The sequence below is a fragment of the Tupaia chinensis genome, unplaced genomic scaffold (assembly GCF_000334495.1).
Source record: "Tupaia chinensis unplaced genomic scaffold, TupChi_1.0 Scaffold000426_1, whole genome shotgun sequence".
Taxonomy (NCBI): domain Eukaryota; kingdom Metazoa; phylum Chordata; class Mammalia; order Scandentia; family Tupaiidae; genus Tupaia; species Tupaia belangeri.
In genome coordinates this window covers 358,792-378,898 of record NW_006159931.1, presented here as the reverse complement: position 1 = coordinate 378,898, position 20,107 = coordinate 358,792, and the positions used below count along the sequence as shown (strand labels likewise).

The following is a 20,107-nucleotide window of genomic DNA, read 5'->3' as shown; positions in this document are numbered from 1 at the left end:
CACTCCCCGACCAGAATGAAATATAAAAGAGAAAGATAAGACCTTCATCGTGAGGTATGAACAGAGATTTCAGGCAAGCAGAATACATGAATATCAACTTTTAGAAGCATTCAATTAAAAATGCAAAGGCAGAGCTCTCTGAGAAACTGGGAGGCGTTGGATGAAAGGAGAGAGATTAGTGAGAACCCTGCAATGGATGCACTGTTTTCATACAATGCCCTAATCAGGAGGACAAGTGGCAGTTGTTATGCAGCAGTGAGATTCTGAACAATGCCTTTCCCAGGGAAGCAGTCACTACACAACCAGGGCTGCAGCAGGACAATACTGACTTGTCCACGTGAAAGAGAATAATTACTTCAAAACATTATGCCTGACATCTGGTGAGCCTCCTCCATCTAGACACACAAAAACTAGGAACTGGGAAATAGTGGGTTATTTTCCTTTCGGCTTCCAGACTTCCTATTTTTCTCACGATGTATATTATATTATCCCAATTATCTAAGTTACTGCATTAATATAGAAATACTGTGATCTTCCATTTTCCCTAATTAAGACTATTAGGAAGACATTTTATGCTCTTATTTTTTTAATGAAATTCAATTTAAAGTCACTGTATCAGATCTTATTAGCTGCTACATTATAACACATAATATTTCATTGGGGGCAAAACGCCTAAATCAAAAATTAGATCCAAACTTCAAGAATACAAACTATGATAGTCACATAGTCATGGTCCTTTTGCATTTATTTCATCCTGTATAAAATAAAACTTTCGTCATGTCAAGTTTTAATCAAGTATGTCCCCAGGAAATCCTATGACATGGAAGACCTGGGAAGAAATTTTGCTATTTCATCTTTCTAATAATAGGGTGTCCAAATTAAAGGTCGAATATATTTTAAGGAGTTGTGAGAGGTGAATAAGGGAGTTGACCCACACTATACTTTTGTTTTTTTAAGTGAAATAGAAAAATTGTGTTCCCTCAGTTGAGCAGGTATATGTAAGTGTAACTGCATGCTGAGATGGACTAATCTCAGTGGGGTGCATTGACGGATATTCACAGCACTCACATACAGTCAGCTCTCTGCCCAACCTTTCAACAAATGTGTAAGCATCTTGCTCTCTTCTCAAGGACCAGACCAAAGGGTAGGGAGTGTTGAAGATCTTCAGTAAGTTAATAGAAAATGTGTATTATGAAAAAACTATGCCTAGATTTCTGGGAAGAAATTTTGCTATTTCATCTTTCTAATAATAGGGTGTCCAAATTAAAGGTCGAATATATTTTAAGGAGTTGTGAGAGGTGAATAAGGGAGTTGACCCACACTATACTTTTGTTTTTTTAAGTGAAATAGAAAAATTGTGTTCCCTCAGTTGAGCAGGTATATGTAAGTGTAACTGCATGCTGAGATGGACTAATCTCAGTGGGGTGCATTGACGGATATTCACAGCACTCACATACAGTCAGCTCTCTGCCCAACCTTTCAACAAATGGGTAAGCATCTTGCTCTCTTCTCAAGGACCAGACCAAAGGGTAGGGAGTGTTGAAGATCTTCAGTAAGTTAATAGAAAATGTGTATTATGAAAAAACTATGCCTAGATTTCAAAAAAAATTTGCACCAATATATTTGCATTTTAATTCCATTTTTCCATGTAGCTTTGGAAGTTCCCTCACACAATCTAGCTGGAATCTTCACCATCCATATGTGGGGAAGAAAATATTTTTAAGCTGATTTTATAAAAGAGGAAGCTGAGGCTCTGAAAAGGTTATTTGCTCAAGGTCAGAGAACTGGAGAGTGGTAGGACATGGAATTCAACCCTGGCTGACTCTGGAGTCCAGCCTATTCAGTAGGACTTGCATCTTTCAGTTACGGATGGGTCGCTCTTCTGAGAGCTGAAGACTGACCTCACTGATGTCCCATGAGTTCTGCAAACCTGGACTCTTTTAATGTAGTTTCTTCCCTCCTATTATTCTCCCCTAGAAAAGTTGTTGGACCATAATTCATCTTCCTATGGGAAATCTTCCAGCCATAATTATTAAAACACAAGTAAACATGCATCCCAAAGCTTGAGGGAAAACCATATTTCAAGTGAAACCTTGAGGACCACCTGACGTGTCTCCATGGCTCAGAACAACCACCAATCCCTGAAATGCAGGGATGTTTTCTTTGTCATTGCTGGACAGGAGAGACCTCTCTCAAAGATTTTCTGTCACCATTTGAAAGTGATAAGTTCCATGAACAGTCTAATGGCCAAATAAAGGATTTCTAGATACCCCCATGGAAGGGATTCTCAATTTTGCTGCTCTCCCAGTACATTTAACAGATTTGTTTCAAGGACACATGGATTTTCACATTTTCACCAGGGCTCAGAGTGTTCTATGTCTCTTCGCACAGTTCAGCTCTGGTAGGGCTCTAGTGAGACTCAAGACCAAGCACATTAGGCAGCTGATGGTCACTAAAATATGGGGTCTCATTTTTAGCTGATGAGGATAGAAAGGTTTTTAGTTTAAGGTTTATCTTTTTAAAGCTTTAATAAATGTAAACAAAAGGAACTGTACAATGAATAAATATTCCAGAAAATAAAAATGATGGTTGTTTTTAAAGTTCATCAGTAAGTATAAGTGACTTATATAGCCAAAACAAACTTGCTACTTGGTTTGAGTTTGTTTGTTTTTATAGCATTTAAGCAATACCGTTCTTCCTCAACAATCTATCACTCTTGAAGAAAGTTCAACCACACTTGGCTAAAGAGCCTCATCCATTCACCCAGACTTGCAACAGACTGAGAAAAATTAGCAGCTCTAATTTCAAAGAAACAAAACTGATAGATTACCAAATATAACAATAACAGGAACTCCAGGAGTACCACAGAATCAGCCACAACCCAATTGTTCAGTGATGTGGATCTGTCATGTATCAATACTCCTCACTACATTCTTCCTGCAACCATGCTTGAGTAAATCAAAGATTCATCCTCACAATGCTCTGTCCTTCCACCTGCTCATTAGATGGATTATATAAAAAGATGTATGATCATGCTGGAGCTAAGAGAAAGACTTTTAATCTATTATTTTTTTTCCAGCTGACAAAATTCTTTCAGATATATTTTATAATTCGACCCTGTGACGACACTATTGTAAACATGTACATTCTAAAGTTAAGGAAAGCTACTGGAAGAAATTCAAGGACAAGATTAAGATTGTCAATCCGTTTAAACAATGGAGCTGGAAGCTCTACTCACGTCTCCTCATACTTGGTCCAATACGCTGCTGAATTCTTGTTATGAAGGTGAGTTGCCTCATCAGCATACACCGAAGGCTCTCAAATGGGCACAGCAGGTAAATCCTGGAGCTCAATAGAGATGCAAGTCCTCAGGCTCCATTAGACCTGAGTCAGAAACCAGAGTGATGTATGGTGATCCATGTTTTAACAAGCCTACAGGTGACTCTGATGCCCACTAAATTTGAACACCACTGGCATATGCTAGCATATACTTTATATATTATTCTTATTGACATATGATTTTATAAAAAACTTCCTGGAGACCATCCAACGAAGTCTTACTTCTGGTACCATAAAGCTGTCCTAGAAATAGTCCCTACCTTGAGTCTCCAGAACTCCTCAGAGCCATGAGGAGCAAAATGCTTAAAGTTTATCCACACACTGTGGATGAAGGACTGTTTCAGCTTCTCTGCCTTAAACTGCTGTCACTGAGATGAAGAAAACGATGTTTGTTCCTTAAATCGAAATTGCCCAACTGCTCAATTTTATTTATTTATTTATTTATTTATTTATTTATTTATTTATTTTTATTTTTATTTTTATTTAGAGAGAGATTTTTGCAACAGGGTACATGAGCTCACGGAGATACGGAAAGAGAGAGAGAAAGCGAGAAATCACCCCCACCCCCCACCCAGAGGAATGGCCATGACACAATCCTGTCTCCTACATTGTCCTCTTGAGATTTTGGGCATGCATACACATGCACCCAGCATGACTTTCAAGATACTGTGCTGGAACTCAAATGCAATCAGCCCTGTGGGAGTCCAACACCTTAACCACTATGCCTTGGTGAGCCCCAAATCCTAGTAGGAGAATGGAGGAGAAGGGATTGTGGCATAGCCATCCATCCTAGGGGTGATTTCTCACTTTCCCTCTCACTGTCTCTCTCCAGGGAGTACACACATTCTATGACAAATCCCTAAAAAATAAATAAGAAAGATATTTAAAAAAAAAAAAAGAGGACAAAAAGAAATAATACAATTTATTCTGTTTAAATTATTTCACAAGGGCTTTCAAATGCCCTGCAAACAACTGCCCAGACGAGTGTTTCTATACTGTTCACAAGCAGCCTGAAATAGTGATGGCTTCCTCTGACCCCTCGCCTAGTCCAGGCAGCGTAAACACCAACTCTTTCAAGGGCTTTCTTCAATGTGGTTTAAAAATGTGCATCTTGGATTTCATACAGAAAAGAGAAGGGAGGTTAGGGTCCCCCTGTCAAATGCTCCACAGCACTCTGTTCTCCTTTACAGTACTCATCACACTTCTAATTACTTGTTCAATGTCACTGTCTAATTACTCGTTCCCCACATGTTCTCTATTAAGACTTTAGAGGCCCTAAGCTCTGACAAGATAATAGTATCTCTTCCAACACCAGATGGATTTTGAAATTAAAAAAAAAAAGAAAAAAATCAAAACTTTAAAATAAGTGTAAGAAATTCAATAGGGTTTTGATTTTTACCCATCTCGACTGCTTCAATGCAATACTCCAAATATCATATACTGAACTTCATTTTTACTTTTTAAAATAAATGTTATCATGTATAAGTATGAGATACACATCGAAAGTTAAATAAAATACTGTAGTGAAGCAAATTAACAAAGCCATAATCATACAGAGCTATCCTTTCCCTTTTTTCATTTTGTGACTACCGCAGCTAAAGTCTACTGGTTTAGAAGGGCCAGCAGGTGGCATGATGGTTAAGGCTCTAGATTCCCACATGGCCAATTTCATGGCTTGACTCTTAGACCTGGCAGCTTGAAAGTCATTCCTGGCATGTGTGGACATGTGTCCAAGATCCTGAGAGAAGAATGGAGAAGGGATTGTAGGGTGGTCATCCCCTCAGGTGGTGATTTCTCTCTTTGCCTCTCTCTCTATCTGTCTCTGTCTCTCTCCAGTGACCACATGAGCCATATGGCAAAACAAAACAAAACAACACAAAACTACTGGTTTAGCATGTATCCCAAATAAAGTACAATTTTCTTAACGACAGTCCTCATGTTCTACATTAGATCTTTACACTTGTTTATCCTACATGCCTGCTACTTTGTGTGCTCTAAGTTATGTATCTCCATTTCTTTTTCCACTCCTACCCTCAGTAAGCACTGTTTTGTTCTCTATCTCTATATATTTAATTTTTCTTAGATCCCACGTATAAATGCGATCACACAGTATTTTCTTTTCTGTGTCTGGCTTACTTTGCTTAACATAATGTCCTTCAGGCTCATCCATGTTGTGACAAATAACAAAATCTCATTCTAAGGCTGAATACTATTCCATTGTTTATATAGTTGGTTCTACATCCATGAATTTAACCAACTGCAGATCAAAAGTATTTGAAAAGATATTAACAGTAAAATAATGGAAGTTTAAAAGCAGCAGTATCACCATTTACATAGCATTTGTGTTATATTAGGTATTATAAGTAATTAGAGATCATTGAGCATATACAGGAGAGTGTGTGGGGGTTGTATGCAAATACTGTTCTACATCGCTTTACATGAGACTTGAGCATCTCCAGATGTCGGTATCCAGGGGAGCTTCTGGAATCTATTCCACATGAATAACAAAAGACAACCAGAAATAACCACAGTGCCTTTGCCCATTTAGCCATCGATGACCATGTGGCTTGTTTCCATGTCTTGGCTATTATGAATGATGCTACAGTGAACGTGTGAGTGCAGATATCTTCAGGAGGTGGTGGTTTCGTTTCCTCTGAGTACACGCTGGGTCATGTGGTAGTTCTGTTTTCAATTTCTTGAAAGACTCTCATACCACTTTTCACAGTGGCTGCACCAATGTCCATTCCCACCCACGGTGCACAGTATTTTTTGAGCAATATTTGTTATCATTCAACTATTTGATAACAGCTAGATTTCATATTTTGTAGCGTTACTGAATTCTGTGCTTTTGTGTGAAATCTTTTGGGTTAGTTTACATTTGAAATCATGGCATCTGCAAATAGAGATCATTTTACTTTTTCCTTTTTAACGTGAACACCTTTTCTTCTTTTGATCTGATTCATTTTGCTAGTACTTCTAGTGTTATTTTCTTCTTTTGATCTGATTCATTTTGCTAATATTTCTAATGTTTTGTTGAACAGAAATGGTGAGAGTGGGCAACATCCTTATGTTGGACCTTTGTGTGAAAGCTTTTAATGCTTCCTCATTCATTGAAATGTGGTCCATTTAATAAATGGTCTTTATTATATGAAGGAGGTTTTTATACATAAAACACTGGGAGTTTATATCAAGAAATAGTGATGGGGACTTGATGGTGGCACAGTAGTAGAATATGGCACTTTGAGAGGCTTAGTCACAGAAGTCTCTGGGTTTGTGTACCCAAACCTCCCCAAGTGTGCAGGCACATATCTGCCCATGATCCAGGATAAACTGAAGTCAGGGGTATATGGTGACATCAAGACCTTATTGGGTGTGCTGTCTCTTTCTCTTGTTCATGGAAAAAAACGAATAAAACTTTAAAGAGAGAAGAGGATATTGAATGCTTTTTCCACATTGAACTGATATGATCATGTGATTTTAATCTTTCATCCTGTTAATGTGATGTATCAATTAGATTAATTTGCATATGTTCATTAACCCCCTTTGGTCATAATGTATAATCCTCTTGACATGTTGGATTTGGTTTGCAAATGTTTTTGAGGATTTTAACATTAATATTCCTGAGAGAAGTGAGCCTGTCGGGAGTGTGTGTGAGTGTGTATTTGGGTGTGTGTGTGATGTTTGCCATGGGTATCAGAGCGATGTTGTCCTCATGAAATGTGTTTGGAAATATTCTGTCTAGCTCTATTATTTGGAAGAGTTTAAGAAGTATTGGTATTAATTATTTGAATGTTGTATAGAATGTAGCTGAGAATTGGACTTGTTTTTTTTTTTGCTAGAAAGTTTTTGATTACTTCAATCACTTTATTTGCCATAGATCTTTTTAGGCTTTCTATTTATTCCCAATGCAATCATGGTACACTGTATTTTTCAAGGAATTTGTCCATTTTTGTCTAGGTTGTTGACATTATCTAACTTGTTGACATAATTTTTTATAATGTCTTATGAGCCTTTTATTTCTGAAATGTCCATTGTCATTTTTCACTTTCTTTGTTAATTTTATTTATTTGTGTCTTCTGTCTTTTTTTCTGACTAGCTAAGGATTTGTCAGGATATTTTTCACCCTAGGGTTTTGCCATAGAGCACATGTACCTACCAGAGAGAGGGAAAGTGAGAAATCATGCCCCAGGGGGGTATACTATGATCCCCTCTCCTCTATTCTCCTGTCAAGATTTTGGGGGTATACACACACACATACACACACACACACACACAGCACGATTTTCAAGCTACCAGGTCTGGGACTCGAACTGTGATTGGCCATGTGGGAATCCAACACCTTAATCAGCACATCATGTGCTGGCCCCATTAATTTATTTTGCCTTTTTTTTTTAATCAACTTGTAGCTTTATTGATCCTTTCTGTTTTTTTCTATTTTTTATTTATTTCTGTTCTCGTTTTCATTATTTCTTTTGCTAATCTTGAGTTTAGTTTGTTCTTCTTTTCCTGTTTTCTTGAAGCATAAGGAAGGGTCTTCTTTCTTAACACAGACTATTTAAAATTCTTTTCGTTAACATATTTTCTCTTTAAATTGCTTCTGCCGCACCCCATAGGTTTTGGTATGCTATGTTTCCATTGTCATCTGTCTCAAAATATTTTTAAATTTTTCCTTTTGATTTCTTCTTTGACTCTTTGGTTGTTCAGGAACGTGTTATTTGATTTCCACATATTTATAAATTTTCTAAGATTTCTCCTGTTACTCATTTTTACTTTCATTTCATTGTGATCTGATATTTTATTAGCCATAGTTTTAATGTTTTAAAGGTGTTAAGATTTGTTTCGTGGCTTAGTACAGGGTCATCTGTGCTAGATTATTTTTTAGATGCGTACTCTGCTGCCTGGATGGCAAGTTCCATGTCGACATGTCTTTCAGGTCCATTTGGTCTAATGGGCAATTCAAGTCCAGTATTTCCTTAATTATCTGTCTGATCTACCCTTTGTTGAATGTGAGATATTCGTTTCCTTCTATTATTATATTGCTACTTATTTCTCCTTTCATGTCCATTAATATTTGCTTAATGTATTTAAATTCTTCAGTAGTGGAAGCATGTATTGGGTTGTGGGAAAAGTCATGATAATTTTTCTATGGAAAAATACGCCGTGACTTTTCCGACAACCCACTATATTTACAATGGACATATCCTCTTGATAATTCTTTTATCACTAACTTATGACCTTCTTTGCTCTTGTCATAGTTTTTACTAGAAGTCTATCTTATAAGTTGTAAGTATAACCACCTTGTTCTCTTTAGTTACTATATTTGTAAGGAATCTCTTCTCTCTCTTCACTTTCAGTCTATGGGTATTCTTAAAGCTTAAGTGGGTTTCTTACAGGTGGCACATAGTTGAAACTAATGTTTTTTCCATTCAGTCACACTGTATCTTTTGTAAAATTAATCCATCTACAGTTGAGGTTATTGTCGATAGGTAAGGGCCCACTACTACCATTTTGTTCTTTGTTTTCTGGTTGCTTCATTCATTGCGCTTTTGTTTCTGTTGTCCTTTCTTTTTATTTATCTTTGCGATTTGAAAATTTCCCTGGGACAAACAGATGGCATAACGATTGCATCACTGGACTCCCATGTGGTTGAGTACTAGACCCAGCAGCTTAAAAAACTCACGCCAGGTGTGTGTGTGTGTGTGTGTGTGTGTGTGTGTGCGTGACCAAGACCCAAGAGGAGAATGGAGAAGGGATTGCAGTATGGCCATCCCCTCTGGGGAGAGGGGGGCGATTTCTTTCTTTCTGTCTCTCTGTCTCTCTCTGTCTCTCAGGTGAGTTCATGCCCTGTAGCAAAAATCTCTCTAAAAGAAAAAGAGAAAATTCTCCTTTCCTTTTTTTTTTTTTTTTTTCATTTGCTAGAGGATGCATGCGCTTTCAGGAAAAAGACCAAGAAAGGGAGAGGAAGTGAAAGCACTGAAGGAGATGATCATACTCCAATCCCCACTCTTCCATTTTCCTCTTGCGATTTTGGACACACATACACATGCACATGCACCTGATGTGTGTTTCAAGTCACCAGGTCTGAGACTCAAACTGTGAGGTTGGCCATGTGGGATCCAGCCACCTTAACCACTACGCCACCAGCTGACCCACTTAATAATTTTCTGGGGTGCTAAGCTTTGATTCCTTTCTTTATCATTTGCATATATGCTGTTGCTTTTTTGTTTTGTTTTGTTGTTACCATGTCACTTATGTGAAATATCTTATAATTATAATGAATTACTTTAAGCTGGTAACAATTTAACTTCTGTCACATACACAGATTCTAGACTTTTACTATCTCCTCGACAACAAATGTTTTCAATATCACAGTTTACATCTTTTTATATTGTATATTTTTTAATAACTTGGTGTAGCTTTAGGCATTTTTTACCACTTTGAATTTTAAGTTTCCTACTAGACATATGTATGGCTTAAAAACCACCATTACAGTGCTGGAGTATTATAGATTTGACTTACCTCTACAAATAGGTTTTATACTTTTGTACATATTCATAATAGCAATTACTACTCTTTCATTTCTACTTTAAGAATTCATTAAGCATTTCTTATAAGGCAGGTCTAAGGGTAATGAAATTCCTCAGCTTCTCTTTATCTGTGAAAGACTTTACTTCACTTTCATTTTTGAAGGACAGTTTTTCTGGGTATAGGATTCCTAGCTGGCATTTTTTTTTCTCTTACAGCACTGTAGATATTGGGTTCTTAGAAAAGTCACAACACGTTTTTGAATTAAAAAAAATATATCATGACTTTTACAACAATCTAATATATCATGTTATTATTATCTCCTGGCCTTTAAGGATTTTTGCTGGGAAATCCCTTGATAGTCTAATGGAATTTCCGTTTCATGTGAATTGACAATTTTCTCTTGTTACTTTTTAAATTCTCTTTGCCTTTGCCTTTTGACAGTCTAAATATAATGTATCCCAGAGGGGAGGGTTCTTCTTTTGATTTAATCTGTTCGGGGACCTTAGAGCTTTATGGATCTGGATGTCCATATCTCTCGCAGACTGGAAGTTTTCAGAAATTATTTCATTAAGTAAGTTTTCTATGCATTTCTCTATCTTCTCCTTCTGGAACTACTATAACATAAATATTTATTGGTCATTCAGATCATGAATTGTTTTCTCAATTTCATTGAATTATCCAATTATCTATTATCTCTGTAGCTGAGTTTCCCTGATCATTATTTTAAATTTCTTTTCTAGCAATTTATAAATTTCTGGGGTTTTTTGGGGGGGTGTGGGGGGGTCAATAACTAGCAAATTATTGTGTTCCTTTGGTAGTATCATATTTTTCATGTTTCTTGTTTCCTTTTCTTGATGTTTAAGTATCTGGTGGTACAGTCACTTCTTCCCAACTTCATAAACTTAGGTATGGGAAGACTTTCATTTGAAGATGGGCTAGAGATGCTGGTTGAGATCCTGCAGGGCTCCAGTGCCATATCACTGCAGTGGGATAGCCTCCACAAAACTGTTGCAGTTGTGATTAACGTTCAGTGATGACTGTGGGTCTTTCAGTGATCTAGGTTGCAGGAGTCATGACAGTGGCTTTGGCTGCACAAGTTATTCAGACCAGGGATTTAGGGATCACCTTGTTCTTGTTTTCCTCACAGAAGGAGTCTTAGTGGAGCAGATTTCTCTTGGTATTGGGTCTGACATATCTCATAGGCAGCCACAGCAGTACGAGGATCCAGGATACAGATGCTCAGAATGACTGTAGACTGGGTTTCTGGGCTCAGAGTCTTGCAAAAGTACTTCAGACCCTGAGACTTGAGGCAGAGGTTCATTCTCCAAAACACAAGTGGGTAGTCCTCCCTCTTAGTTAGGGCCTGTTGCTCTGAGGCATACCTCAGCAACTTCAGCCAAGGGGTCTGGGACATACTTGTGGTTCTGATGCTGGGAGGTAGAGCACACAGCACTACCATGGCTCTGGGGAAGAATAGGCACACCAGAGGCTCAAGGAATAGGATAAAGTTACAAGTCAGGACCTAGAACCAACAGGGCACAGTAGCAGCTCAGCTCCAGAGAACAAAGTCTCCCATAATGGTGACTCTGGACCTTGGAATGGTGGGACACAAGAGTTGTCCAGGCTCTGTGATGCCGGGGTCAGCAGCAGCAAGGACCCCTATATGACCCGATGGAGTGAGGAGTAGCACAGTGGCAACCCTGGTACCTGGAGAGATGGTTATCTCAGCAGTTCAGCTTGTGGGAGGACTTGTCCAGTCCCAAGGAGATAAAGTGTTGTGATTGTGTGGCATGGCAGGTGAGTTGGCACAGCTAGGTCAAGACTCTGATTCCCTTGGATGTGAGGCACTGCATGTGCATAGCCCCAGGAAGTATGACTACTTGTGTGAGCAGATCTGCTGAATCCTTGGGGGTGGGACACCCATCAGCTCTGGAGCTGGGAGTTGTGTACTGGACACTGATAGCCCCCAAAGGGTTGGGTGCAACTGCTATAGTAGACCAGACTTCCCTGGAGGGCAGCCTACTACTGTATTGCCCATGGTACCTGGGATGGGACTACTCTCGTATTTTGAAGAGCTTGGCCTTACATGGGGGAGAACAGTCCAGTAGTGACTGAAGTGGTGAGATAGAGCAGTTCTGTGAAGTAACTCATAGCAGTAGCTCTCCTCAAAGGTGGCATATTACCAGGTGGGTGTGTTGCCGTGCCTAATTCTCAGGGCACAGGGGTGGGGGCAGGAAGGTGCGTGCAGTGGCTATTCACTCTCAGAGTAAAATGCACCCTAGAAGTGGCCCCAGTTCCAAAATGGCACAAAGCAGTAGCGGCATGGGTTCCAAGGTGGAGGCACACCGTTGGCTCCTTCTCTGGGGTTCATTCACAATGTGGACCTTGGAGAGCTTCCTCTGTTGGGATCAGAACCTGTAAGAACTGCAGGATCTCCAGCACCAAAGACTACAGGTGTCTGCAGAGATGAGGAGGGTTACTGGGGTCCTCTTGCTTACCTTTTTCTTGCAGGGAGAGTTTCTTCCTTCCAAGCTGGTGATAATGGGTGGTAGAGGCAACTGTTTCCCTCCCTTCTCTGTGAGGCCAGCCTAATTCCTGTGCCCTACAGTAAAGAAGAACTCTTTCTTAGTTATTTTGGTCAAAACGTGGCTATTTATTTGCTGGAAGGTGTTTTTGTTTGTTTGTTTTTTGTTTTCTGTTTTTTGATGGGGGTGAAGAGCTCTAGGAGCTTCCAGTTGGCCATCTTACTGACGTTCTTAAACCTGATTTTTAAAGGGGGGAAGGGATGGCTCCTCCTTTACTGTGCCCTAAGCATGGACTCTGTCTTCTACTGGGTAAGTCAACACCTTCCTACACAAATGGTGGTTTTAAAAGGACCAAATATAGGGTATGGCTGGTCATAGTGTAGTCCCAGTACCAACACAATCCCAGAACCGCAATGGGTTCTTACCTGTCTGATAAAAGAATAAGAGAGCAAGTGATTAAATGGATGAATGAAGAGAGGAAGAAAAGACTAAGTGATTGGTGAGAGAAAACAAAGAAGGAAAAGAGGAAGACAAGGAAGGCAGGTGGGAAGAAAAGCAGGAGGAAACAAAACCAACCGGTTATTATCTTAATTTCTACATTTTTTTTCTGTAAGAGAGAGATCCCCAACAGGGTCTTTCCAGAGCATTCCATGCCCTAGTTTCAGCCTGACTGGATCACGGCACACACAGATACCAGGACTGCTCAAGGAGGTCCCAGGACTGGGAAGCAACAGCTTTCCCCTGTGGGGTCAGTTGTTACCCCTGCACCATCACCTGGCCCCAATTACTGTCTTAATTCAGCTATAGTTAGGAGAGAGATGTATGGCACTGAACTCCCTAATCTATCACTAGAGCTCAAACAATAATCGGTTCCATTATTGCTTAACTCTAGAGTAAGTGTCGCCATCATCCTTTCATAGAATTATGAACCGCGTCTTTACTTACTTACATGGCACTGTTCTCAATCCATGACAGCCGTCTGCTCGTGCTCTCTGTTATGGAGCTAGGAAAGTGCAGCATGCACTTTAACCCTACAGCCTCTGTCCAGTGAATGAGGAGGGCCCACCCAGGAGAGCAGGGTGCTGGCAGATGTGGCATTAGCCATTCACCAGTTACCATCCTGGGGATTTCTGGAGTCCATCACCCTGAACACTGAATAGCATTTGTGTGGACAGCTTTTCTTTTCCTCTTCTCCCCTTTCTAATGAATCCATTCTCAACTGAGCTATGCATTTAAATACACTTTATACATCATATCAAAACAGCAATATTAACAAGACTCATCACCACAAAATTCCAGGCAAATTACCCGAATCTTACTCATGCAAGATTTTTAGCCAAAATGGGGCTTTTAGATGACATCAATTCTATGAGCGGTCAACCCACAGCAATGATGAGAAGACCTTAATGTCTACTTTTTCTTGATAAGAAACAATAGGATGCTTTGGAACAGTGATCAAATTTATCAAAGAAGCATCCAGGATTATACTTATTACACAGGCTCAAATTGAGAAAAGAGGTCAGTATGCTGTGGGGGGAAAATTCCTGTATCTTTAGGTCCTCAGATCCTAGTGTGACAAGGATATTATTAGCCACTAGCATCATAAAGCCATTTATAGAGATATTTGCCCCCTTAGTTCTGTTATTGTAATTTGCACACAGATTTCAACACAGGCAATTTCCCCCTGCAAGGGCTTTCCACTAATAGAATTATACTGTCTTAGCTCAAAATGGTCTTTGGTTCTTAGTCCACTGGGCTCAAAAGATTATTTTCTTGTGGTGGAGAGCTCTCCACACTGCCCGGGAGCCCACCATTATCTGCACTGAGCACCCCAATCCTCTACATCCTTCAAGAGGCTACACAGCTGGGCCCAGCATGAAAATGACAAGCATTAGAAAGCTTCAAGAGTTTATTTTCCTCTGGCTGGGCATCTTGGCTTCTGGATTCCTGTCAATGCCATCGCAATGCATGCTTTTCAATAAAAAGTGATCCTAACAGGATTAAATGTAATTTAGAGTCAATAAGGAGAAGTTCGCCATCGGGTGGAATTATAATAGACAATATGATCAGAAGGAAAGGAATCTGGAAAGTTTTCAGAGATGCATTCTACTATAAATAAATTTTAAAAAAAGGAAACAGAGAGGAAGAAAAAAATATGTATTCTCAGCCAATCTTTTCACTAACTCCATTTTGGACACAAATCAATTCAGTCTATTAAAGTAATAAAACTGTGTATTATCGTTTAAAGGGAAGCAAAGAGAGAGGGAGACATTTGCAGGAGACTGGGACTCACAGTGTGATTTCTCCACCAGTTTTCTTCATTACTATACAAATGGTAAATAAAAATGTTTCTGGTTCTCTATGCATGGAACCTGCACTCACAACAGGTACATGGAGCCCACCGCAGAATTAGAGTGGGCTAAGGGCAGTTCTTAAGCCATCAGCCAGCAGGCTTTGGGAGATGGTCACTCTTCTATACTAGAAGGCAGCCCTCTATTCCCTGGGCAGGCAGATCTGGAAACATAATGGAGCAACTGAACATTTGGTTGGAACTCTAATCCAGGGAAGAATAATTCCCCACTGCAGAAAGGAGCTGCCTTCTTGGGACTTGTAGTAGATGTCTTCACTCCATTGGTTGCCAACATGCAGATGGAAGGGATGTGGAAGGTGGGCAGGCAGCAAGGGTCAATTGTCTGAAATTATTTCACTAATTTTAAAGTCTTTCAAGTTTGTAGAAAATAATAACTACTAGTTAGTGGGCATGGAAAGTACCACTTAGCAGACAATATTCTGAGTCAATTTACATGTATCAACTCATTTAATTCTCACTTTAGTCCTATAAAGTAGTGCATTTTAATTGTCACTTTACATGTGGAGAAAATAAAAACCAAAGATAAGAGTAAGTTGCTTATGGTCCCATGTTCCATAAAATGTAGAGCTGCAATCAAACCCCAGGTTACGTGACATTGTCCACATGGTTAAGCATCACATCTACTCAATAGGTGACTAGAAATAGAACATTTTAATCATGAGAATAATTTTGGTTTGGTGACAGTCATTTCTGGAAAGAGTAGCAAACTTAGAAAAATACAGGTTTCAGAAACAAGATGGCCTGGCTGAGTGTGGAAGCAAAGATACTAATGTTTGGGATGGACAATGGTATTCATAGGAAAGAAAGGAACAACAGATTTACTACTCCATGATGTGTCTTAGGCATGAGATATGGAAAATTTACTGATGTCTTGGAGACCCAGAGCATCTCTTAATTTTTTTATTTTAATTTATTTTATACATTCAGTCACTATACATCACTTAGCTTATAAAGTGAATTTACCTGGGACCAGTAGTTGGCGTAATGGCCATGTTGCTGGACTCCCATGTAGTCGACCGTGGGTTAAGTCCCTGACCTGGTGGCTTAAACTTATGCCGGGCACGTGTGCGTATGTGCCCAAGATCCCTAGAGGAGGATGGAGGAGACGGGATTGCGGTGTGACCAATCCCCCTGAGGGTGATTTCTCACTTCCTGTCTCTCCATCTCTCTCTCTGTCTCTCTGGTGAGCATACACACCCTACAGCATAAACCTCTCCAAATAAATAAATAATAAAGTGCATTTACCCAACATGAATATACTTCAAACCAGTCCAGTTGAGGATACTATACACATGATCATCAACAGCTAATAATCCATTTCTGTGTCCCATAAATGTCTTACCTTTTTATTTTTCTCCTTAATTTCTTTCCTCAGACTCTTGCCCATCTTCCACCCTCTTCCCACATTGTCTCCAATATACATCACCATTTTCCATGCTTTTGTATCATCTAAGCTTTCCATTTCCACCATGGAGTGCAGACAGTCACTATATAGTCAGTGGAGACATACAATGTCTCTTTCATAGCCTGGGTGGCTTCACTCAACAGTAGATCTTCCATATTCATCTACTTTTTATCAAATGCCAAGATCATCTTGTTTTTATGGCTGAGTAATATTCCACAGAATATATGTGCCACATTTTTTTAAATCTATTCATCCGTTCATGGATATTTGGATTGGTTCTATGTCTTAGCAATTGTGAATAATGTCACAACAAACATAGATGTGTAAACACTTCTGACTGAGCCTTCTCCTATTCTCTGGGTAGATACCCAGGAGTGAAATTGCTGGATCCTATGGTAGTTCTCTCTGTAGATCTTTGAGGAACCTCCACACTGTTCTCCACAGTGGCTGGACCAGTTTAAATTCCCACCAACAGTGGAGGAGAGTTCCCCTTTCACCATAGCCCCACCAGCACTTACCATTTTTTGCTTAATCTTAGCCTTTCTGACTGGTGTTAGGTGGTGTCTCATTGTGGTTTGGATTGCATTGCCCTCATGATAGGGATGTTGAGCATTTTTTCAAATGCTTTTTGGCTGCTCATATATATCCCTTAGAAAATTGTTCAGCTCATTTTCCCATCTTTTAATTGGGTTGATTTTTTTTTTTTTTTTACTTTTTTCTGGGTATACCTCTTGAGTTCCCTGTGTATTCTGGTTATCAGTACTTTATCTGAGGCATAGTTGACAAAAATATTCTCCCATTCCAAGGGCTGTCAATTCACACTAATCACTGTGTCTTTTCTTCTTAATATGATATAATCCCACATTTCTGTGTTTGGGATTATTGCCTGCTTTGAGAGGGATCATATTTAAGAAGTCTTTGCCTACCCCAATGTCTCCCAGAGTTTCCCCAGTATTTCCACCAGTAATTTTATAGTTTGAAGTCATAGGTTTAGATCTTTTATCCACTTTGAGTTGATTTTAGTTTGTGGTGAGAGAGAGGAATCCAGGTTTATCTCTCTGCAGGTAGATACCCAGTTTTTCCAGCACCATTGCTAAAGAGCTTTCCTTTTCCCACTGGATTGACTGGTACCCTTGAGACACAGAGCATCTTATGATGAAAGGTGCATGCGGCTAAAAGTGTGCCAGGGCAACCCACTGGCAATAAGCAGGAGTCGGAAGCCGGGGGTGCCAGGTCCGATTCTTCCACAACGCGGGAAAGAATATGATTCGTCACTTTGATGCCTGCACACAGACCTCACGGGTTTCATACTGGCCCCAACACTTACGGCTCTATGGTTATGGAAGTTACCTATCTCTTCTCTGCCTTAATTTATTCATCCGTAAAATACAGAACACAATTGGAAAATCTGCCTCAGGAGTTTTTGTAAAAATCAAACAAGTCAATTCACATCTTAAGTCTTCATCACAAACAGGAATGTGACTACATAGTATCTCTTGCATCGAGTATTTCACATTTAACTATTTATAAGTTACTTGCGAATGCCAGATATTCTGTTTGGTACTAGACCTTATATACAGGAGAATTAGACTTTGAGTTCTTCACAATGTGGAAGGGCAAACAAGTCAAAAACATTTAAAACAGGGGAACCAGCAGTTAGCGTAATGGCTATGTCACTGGACTCCCACGTAGTCGACCGTGGTTCGTGTCCCAGACCCGGTGGCTTAAAACTCACGCCGGGCGCATGTGCATGCATGCCCAAGTTCCCGAGAGGAGAATGGAGGAGAAGGGATTGTGGTGTGACCATCCGCCCTGGGGGGTGATTTCTCACTTTCTGTCTCTATGTCTCTCTGTCTGTCTGACGAGTGCATGCGCCCTATAGTGAAAAAAACTCTCAAAAAAAAAAAAACCATTTAAAGCAGTATGTGTGGCTCACCTTAAACAGCTAGAGCGACTAGTATCAAAAAGACAAAAGGAAAGTGTTGGCAAGGGTGCGAGAAAGAGAAATCCTCACATGCTATTGGTAGAAATATAAATGACAGAGATACTATGGAAAACGGAAGTTCCTCAAACATTCAAAATAAAACTACCATGTGATCCAGCAACCCCACTCCTGTATGTATATCCAATGGAAATGAAGTCAATAGCTCGAAGAGATATCTGTGTTCTCCAGGTATCTGGCCATAGGGGATCAACCCAAGTATCCATCATAGAGGAATGGATAAAGAAAATGTGGTACTATCTATACCTGACTACTATCCAGCCTTTCAAAAGAACGACATTTCGTCGTCTGGGACAATACGGATGAGCCTGAAGGACATCATGCTAAATGAAATAAACCAAGCATAGAAAGACAAATACTGCACGATCTTATTTACGCAAGTTTGGAAGATCCCTTGTATTTATTAAAACGTAAGTTGATACTGGTTAAGTATTGTTAATCATATAACAAACTTTATTTGGGTTTCCCAGTTTTCCATTACCACCTTTTTTTCTGTTCCAGGATATAATCCAATAGATTAGGTTGCACTTTAGTTCCCAAGTACTTTTGATACATTAATTATAATTATACATTAACCTTTCATATATGCACTTTCCGCCCCAAAAGGGCCCTTAACACATCCACTATATTCGGCTAGAAGAAGCTTTCTATCTGGTTCCTATTTCCTGCTTCCTTTTGCTATCCTTCAAAATGTAATGTTTTCAAAGAAATATTTAATCTTATGTATCTATATTATTAATTTTGGCCAGAGAATGAGCGGGAAAGTGAGGAAGCAAGCCACCAGGTCTAGGGCTCGAACTTTGGTCAGCCATGTGAGAGTCCAATGCCTTCACCACTACACCACCTAATGGCACCCCCAAAATGTTACTTTTAAAACATCACCACCCTGCTCAGAAACCTTCAATGTTGCTCTAAGAGAAAAACAACTTTCTTTAGAGAACATCAGAGACCGTCCACATTCTAAACCCAACCCATGCCCTCTCTTCCCTAAGATGAAGTGGCCTGGGGACTGCCCCCCACACCCATGGGGTTTATGCTTTCCACTTCCACATTTCTATCTATTGATATTTTGCTCTTACCACGCTATTATTTATATATGTATAAATATTATATCATTTTCCTTGCCCATGAATCCACCCCTGGACCCCAGCTAGCAGAGAGCTCTCCTTCCTCGGCATATATACAACCCTCACTCTCTGGGACAGCCACCTGGCATCATCTGTTACCATCAAGCCCCCCAACCAGTGACTGAGCTTCTTCAGGGAGCATTCCCGCCTGCAGTACTACATCTTCCGAAGGTAACGCACAGTTTCATTTAACAACCGTGTACTGATTCGGCGGCTGGACACCTTCAACTCTGAGGATGATAAAAAGAATGGCATCTTTTCCCTGTCCAGTCCAGCACTTCAAGGGCCTAGAAATCACCACTCCTGCTCTAATAACAAGCAAAACAGCTGAACAAACTGAAAATTAACATCGCTTCTAAGATCTATCAGAGAATTGAGGTCGTGGGGATAGACGTTAACAAGGAAATTGGAGACACAGACAAAACCGAATCCCAACTTACCAGAGCAGGAACTCATGAACTAAAATCTCTGCAGGAGATGTTTATGATACTCCAAAAGGCAGCCCCAGAGTAGGGACACCGAGACTGGAACTGACAAATTACTGGAGGCTCAGTGTAGTCAAACTTGGAATAAAGGCTCAGGGATCACCAGATGGCATAAAGGTTACATGGTTACATCACTGGACTCCAATGTGGTTGACCACAGGTAGAGTCCTAGACCCAGTGGCTTAAAACTCAGCCTGGCATGGGAACCAGCAGTTAGCATAATGGCTATGTCGCTGGACTCCCACGTAGTCGACCACGGTTCGTGTCCCGGACCCGGTGGCTTAAAACTCACGCCGGCCGCGTGTCCGCGCGTGCCCAAGATCCC

The 20,107-nt window shown here is 39.9% G+C and overlaps 1 protein-coding gene across 2 annotated transcripts in view; it reads right to left on the bottom strand.

Moving 5' to 3' along the window:
* Positions 1-3,251: 3,251 nt before the first annotated feature.
* LOC102498111 (cytosolic beta-glucosidase) overlaps positions 3,252-20,107 on the bottom strand; it is a 132,336-nt gene continuing 115,480 nt past the window's right edge. Inside the window, exons 5-6 of one of the 2 annotated variants that reach the window (XR_001370826.2) lie at positions 12,366-12,469; positions 3,252-3,384 (exon numbers count right to left, since the gene is read on the bottom strand). Coding sequence is in view for 1 of the 2 variants with exons in the window: in XM_014590289.2 (XP_014445775.1) it covers positions 3,350-3,384 (35 nt within the window). In the remaining variant the exon portion in view is untranslated. The remainder of the gene's footprint in view (positions 3,385-12,365; positions 12,470-20,107) is intronic. The other variant, XM_014590289.2, reaches the window with a different exon arrangement.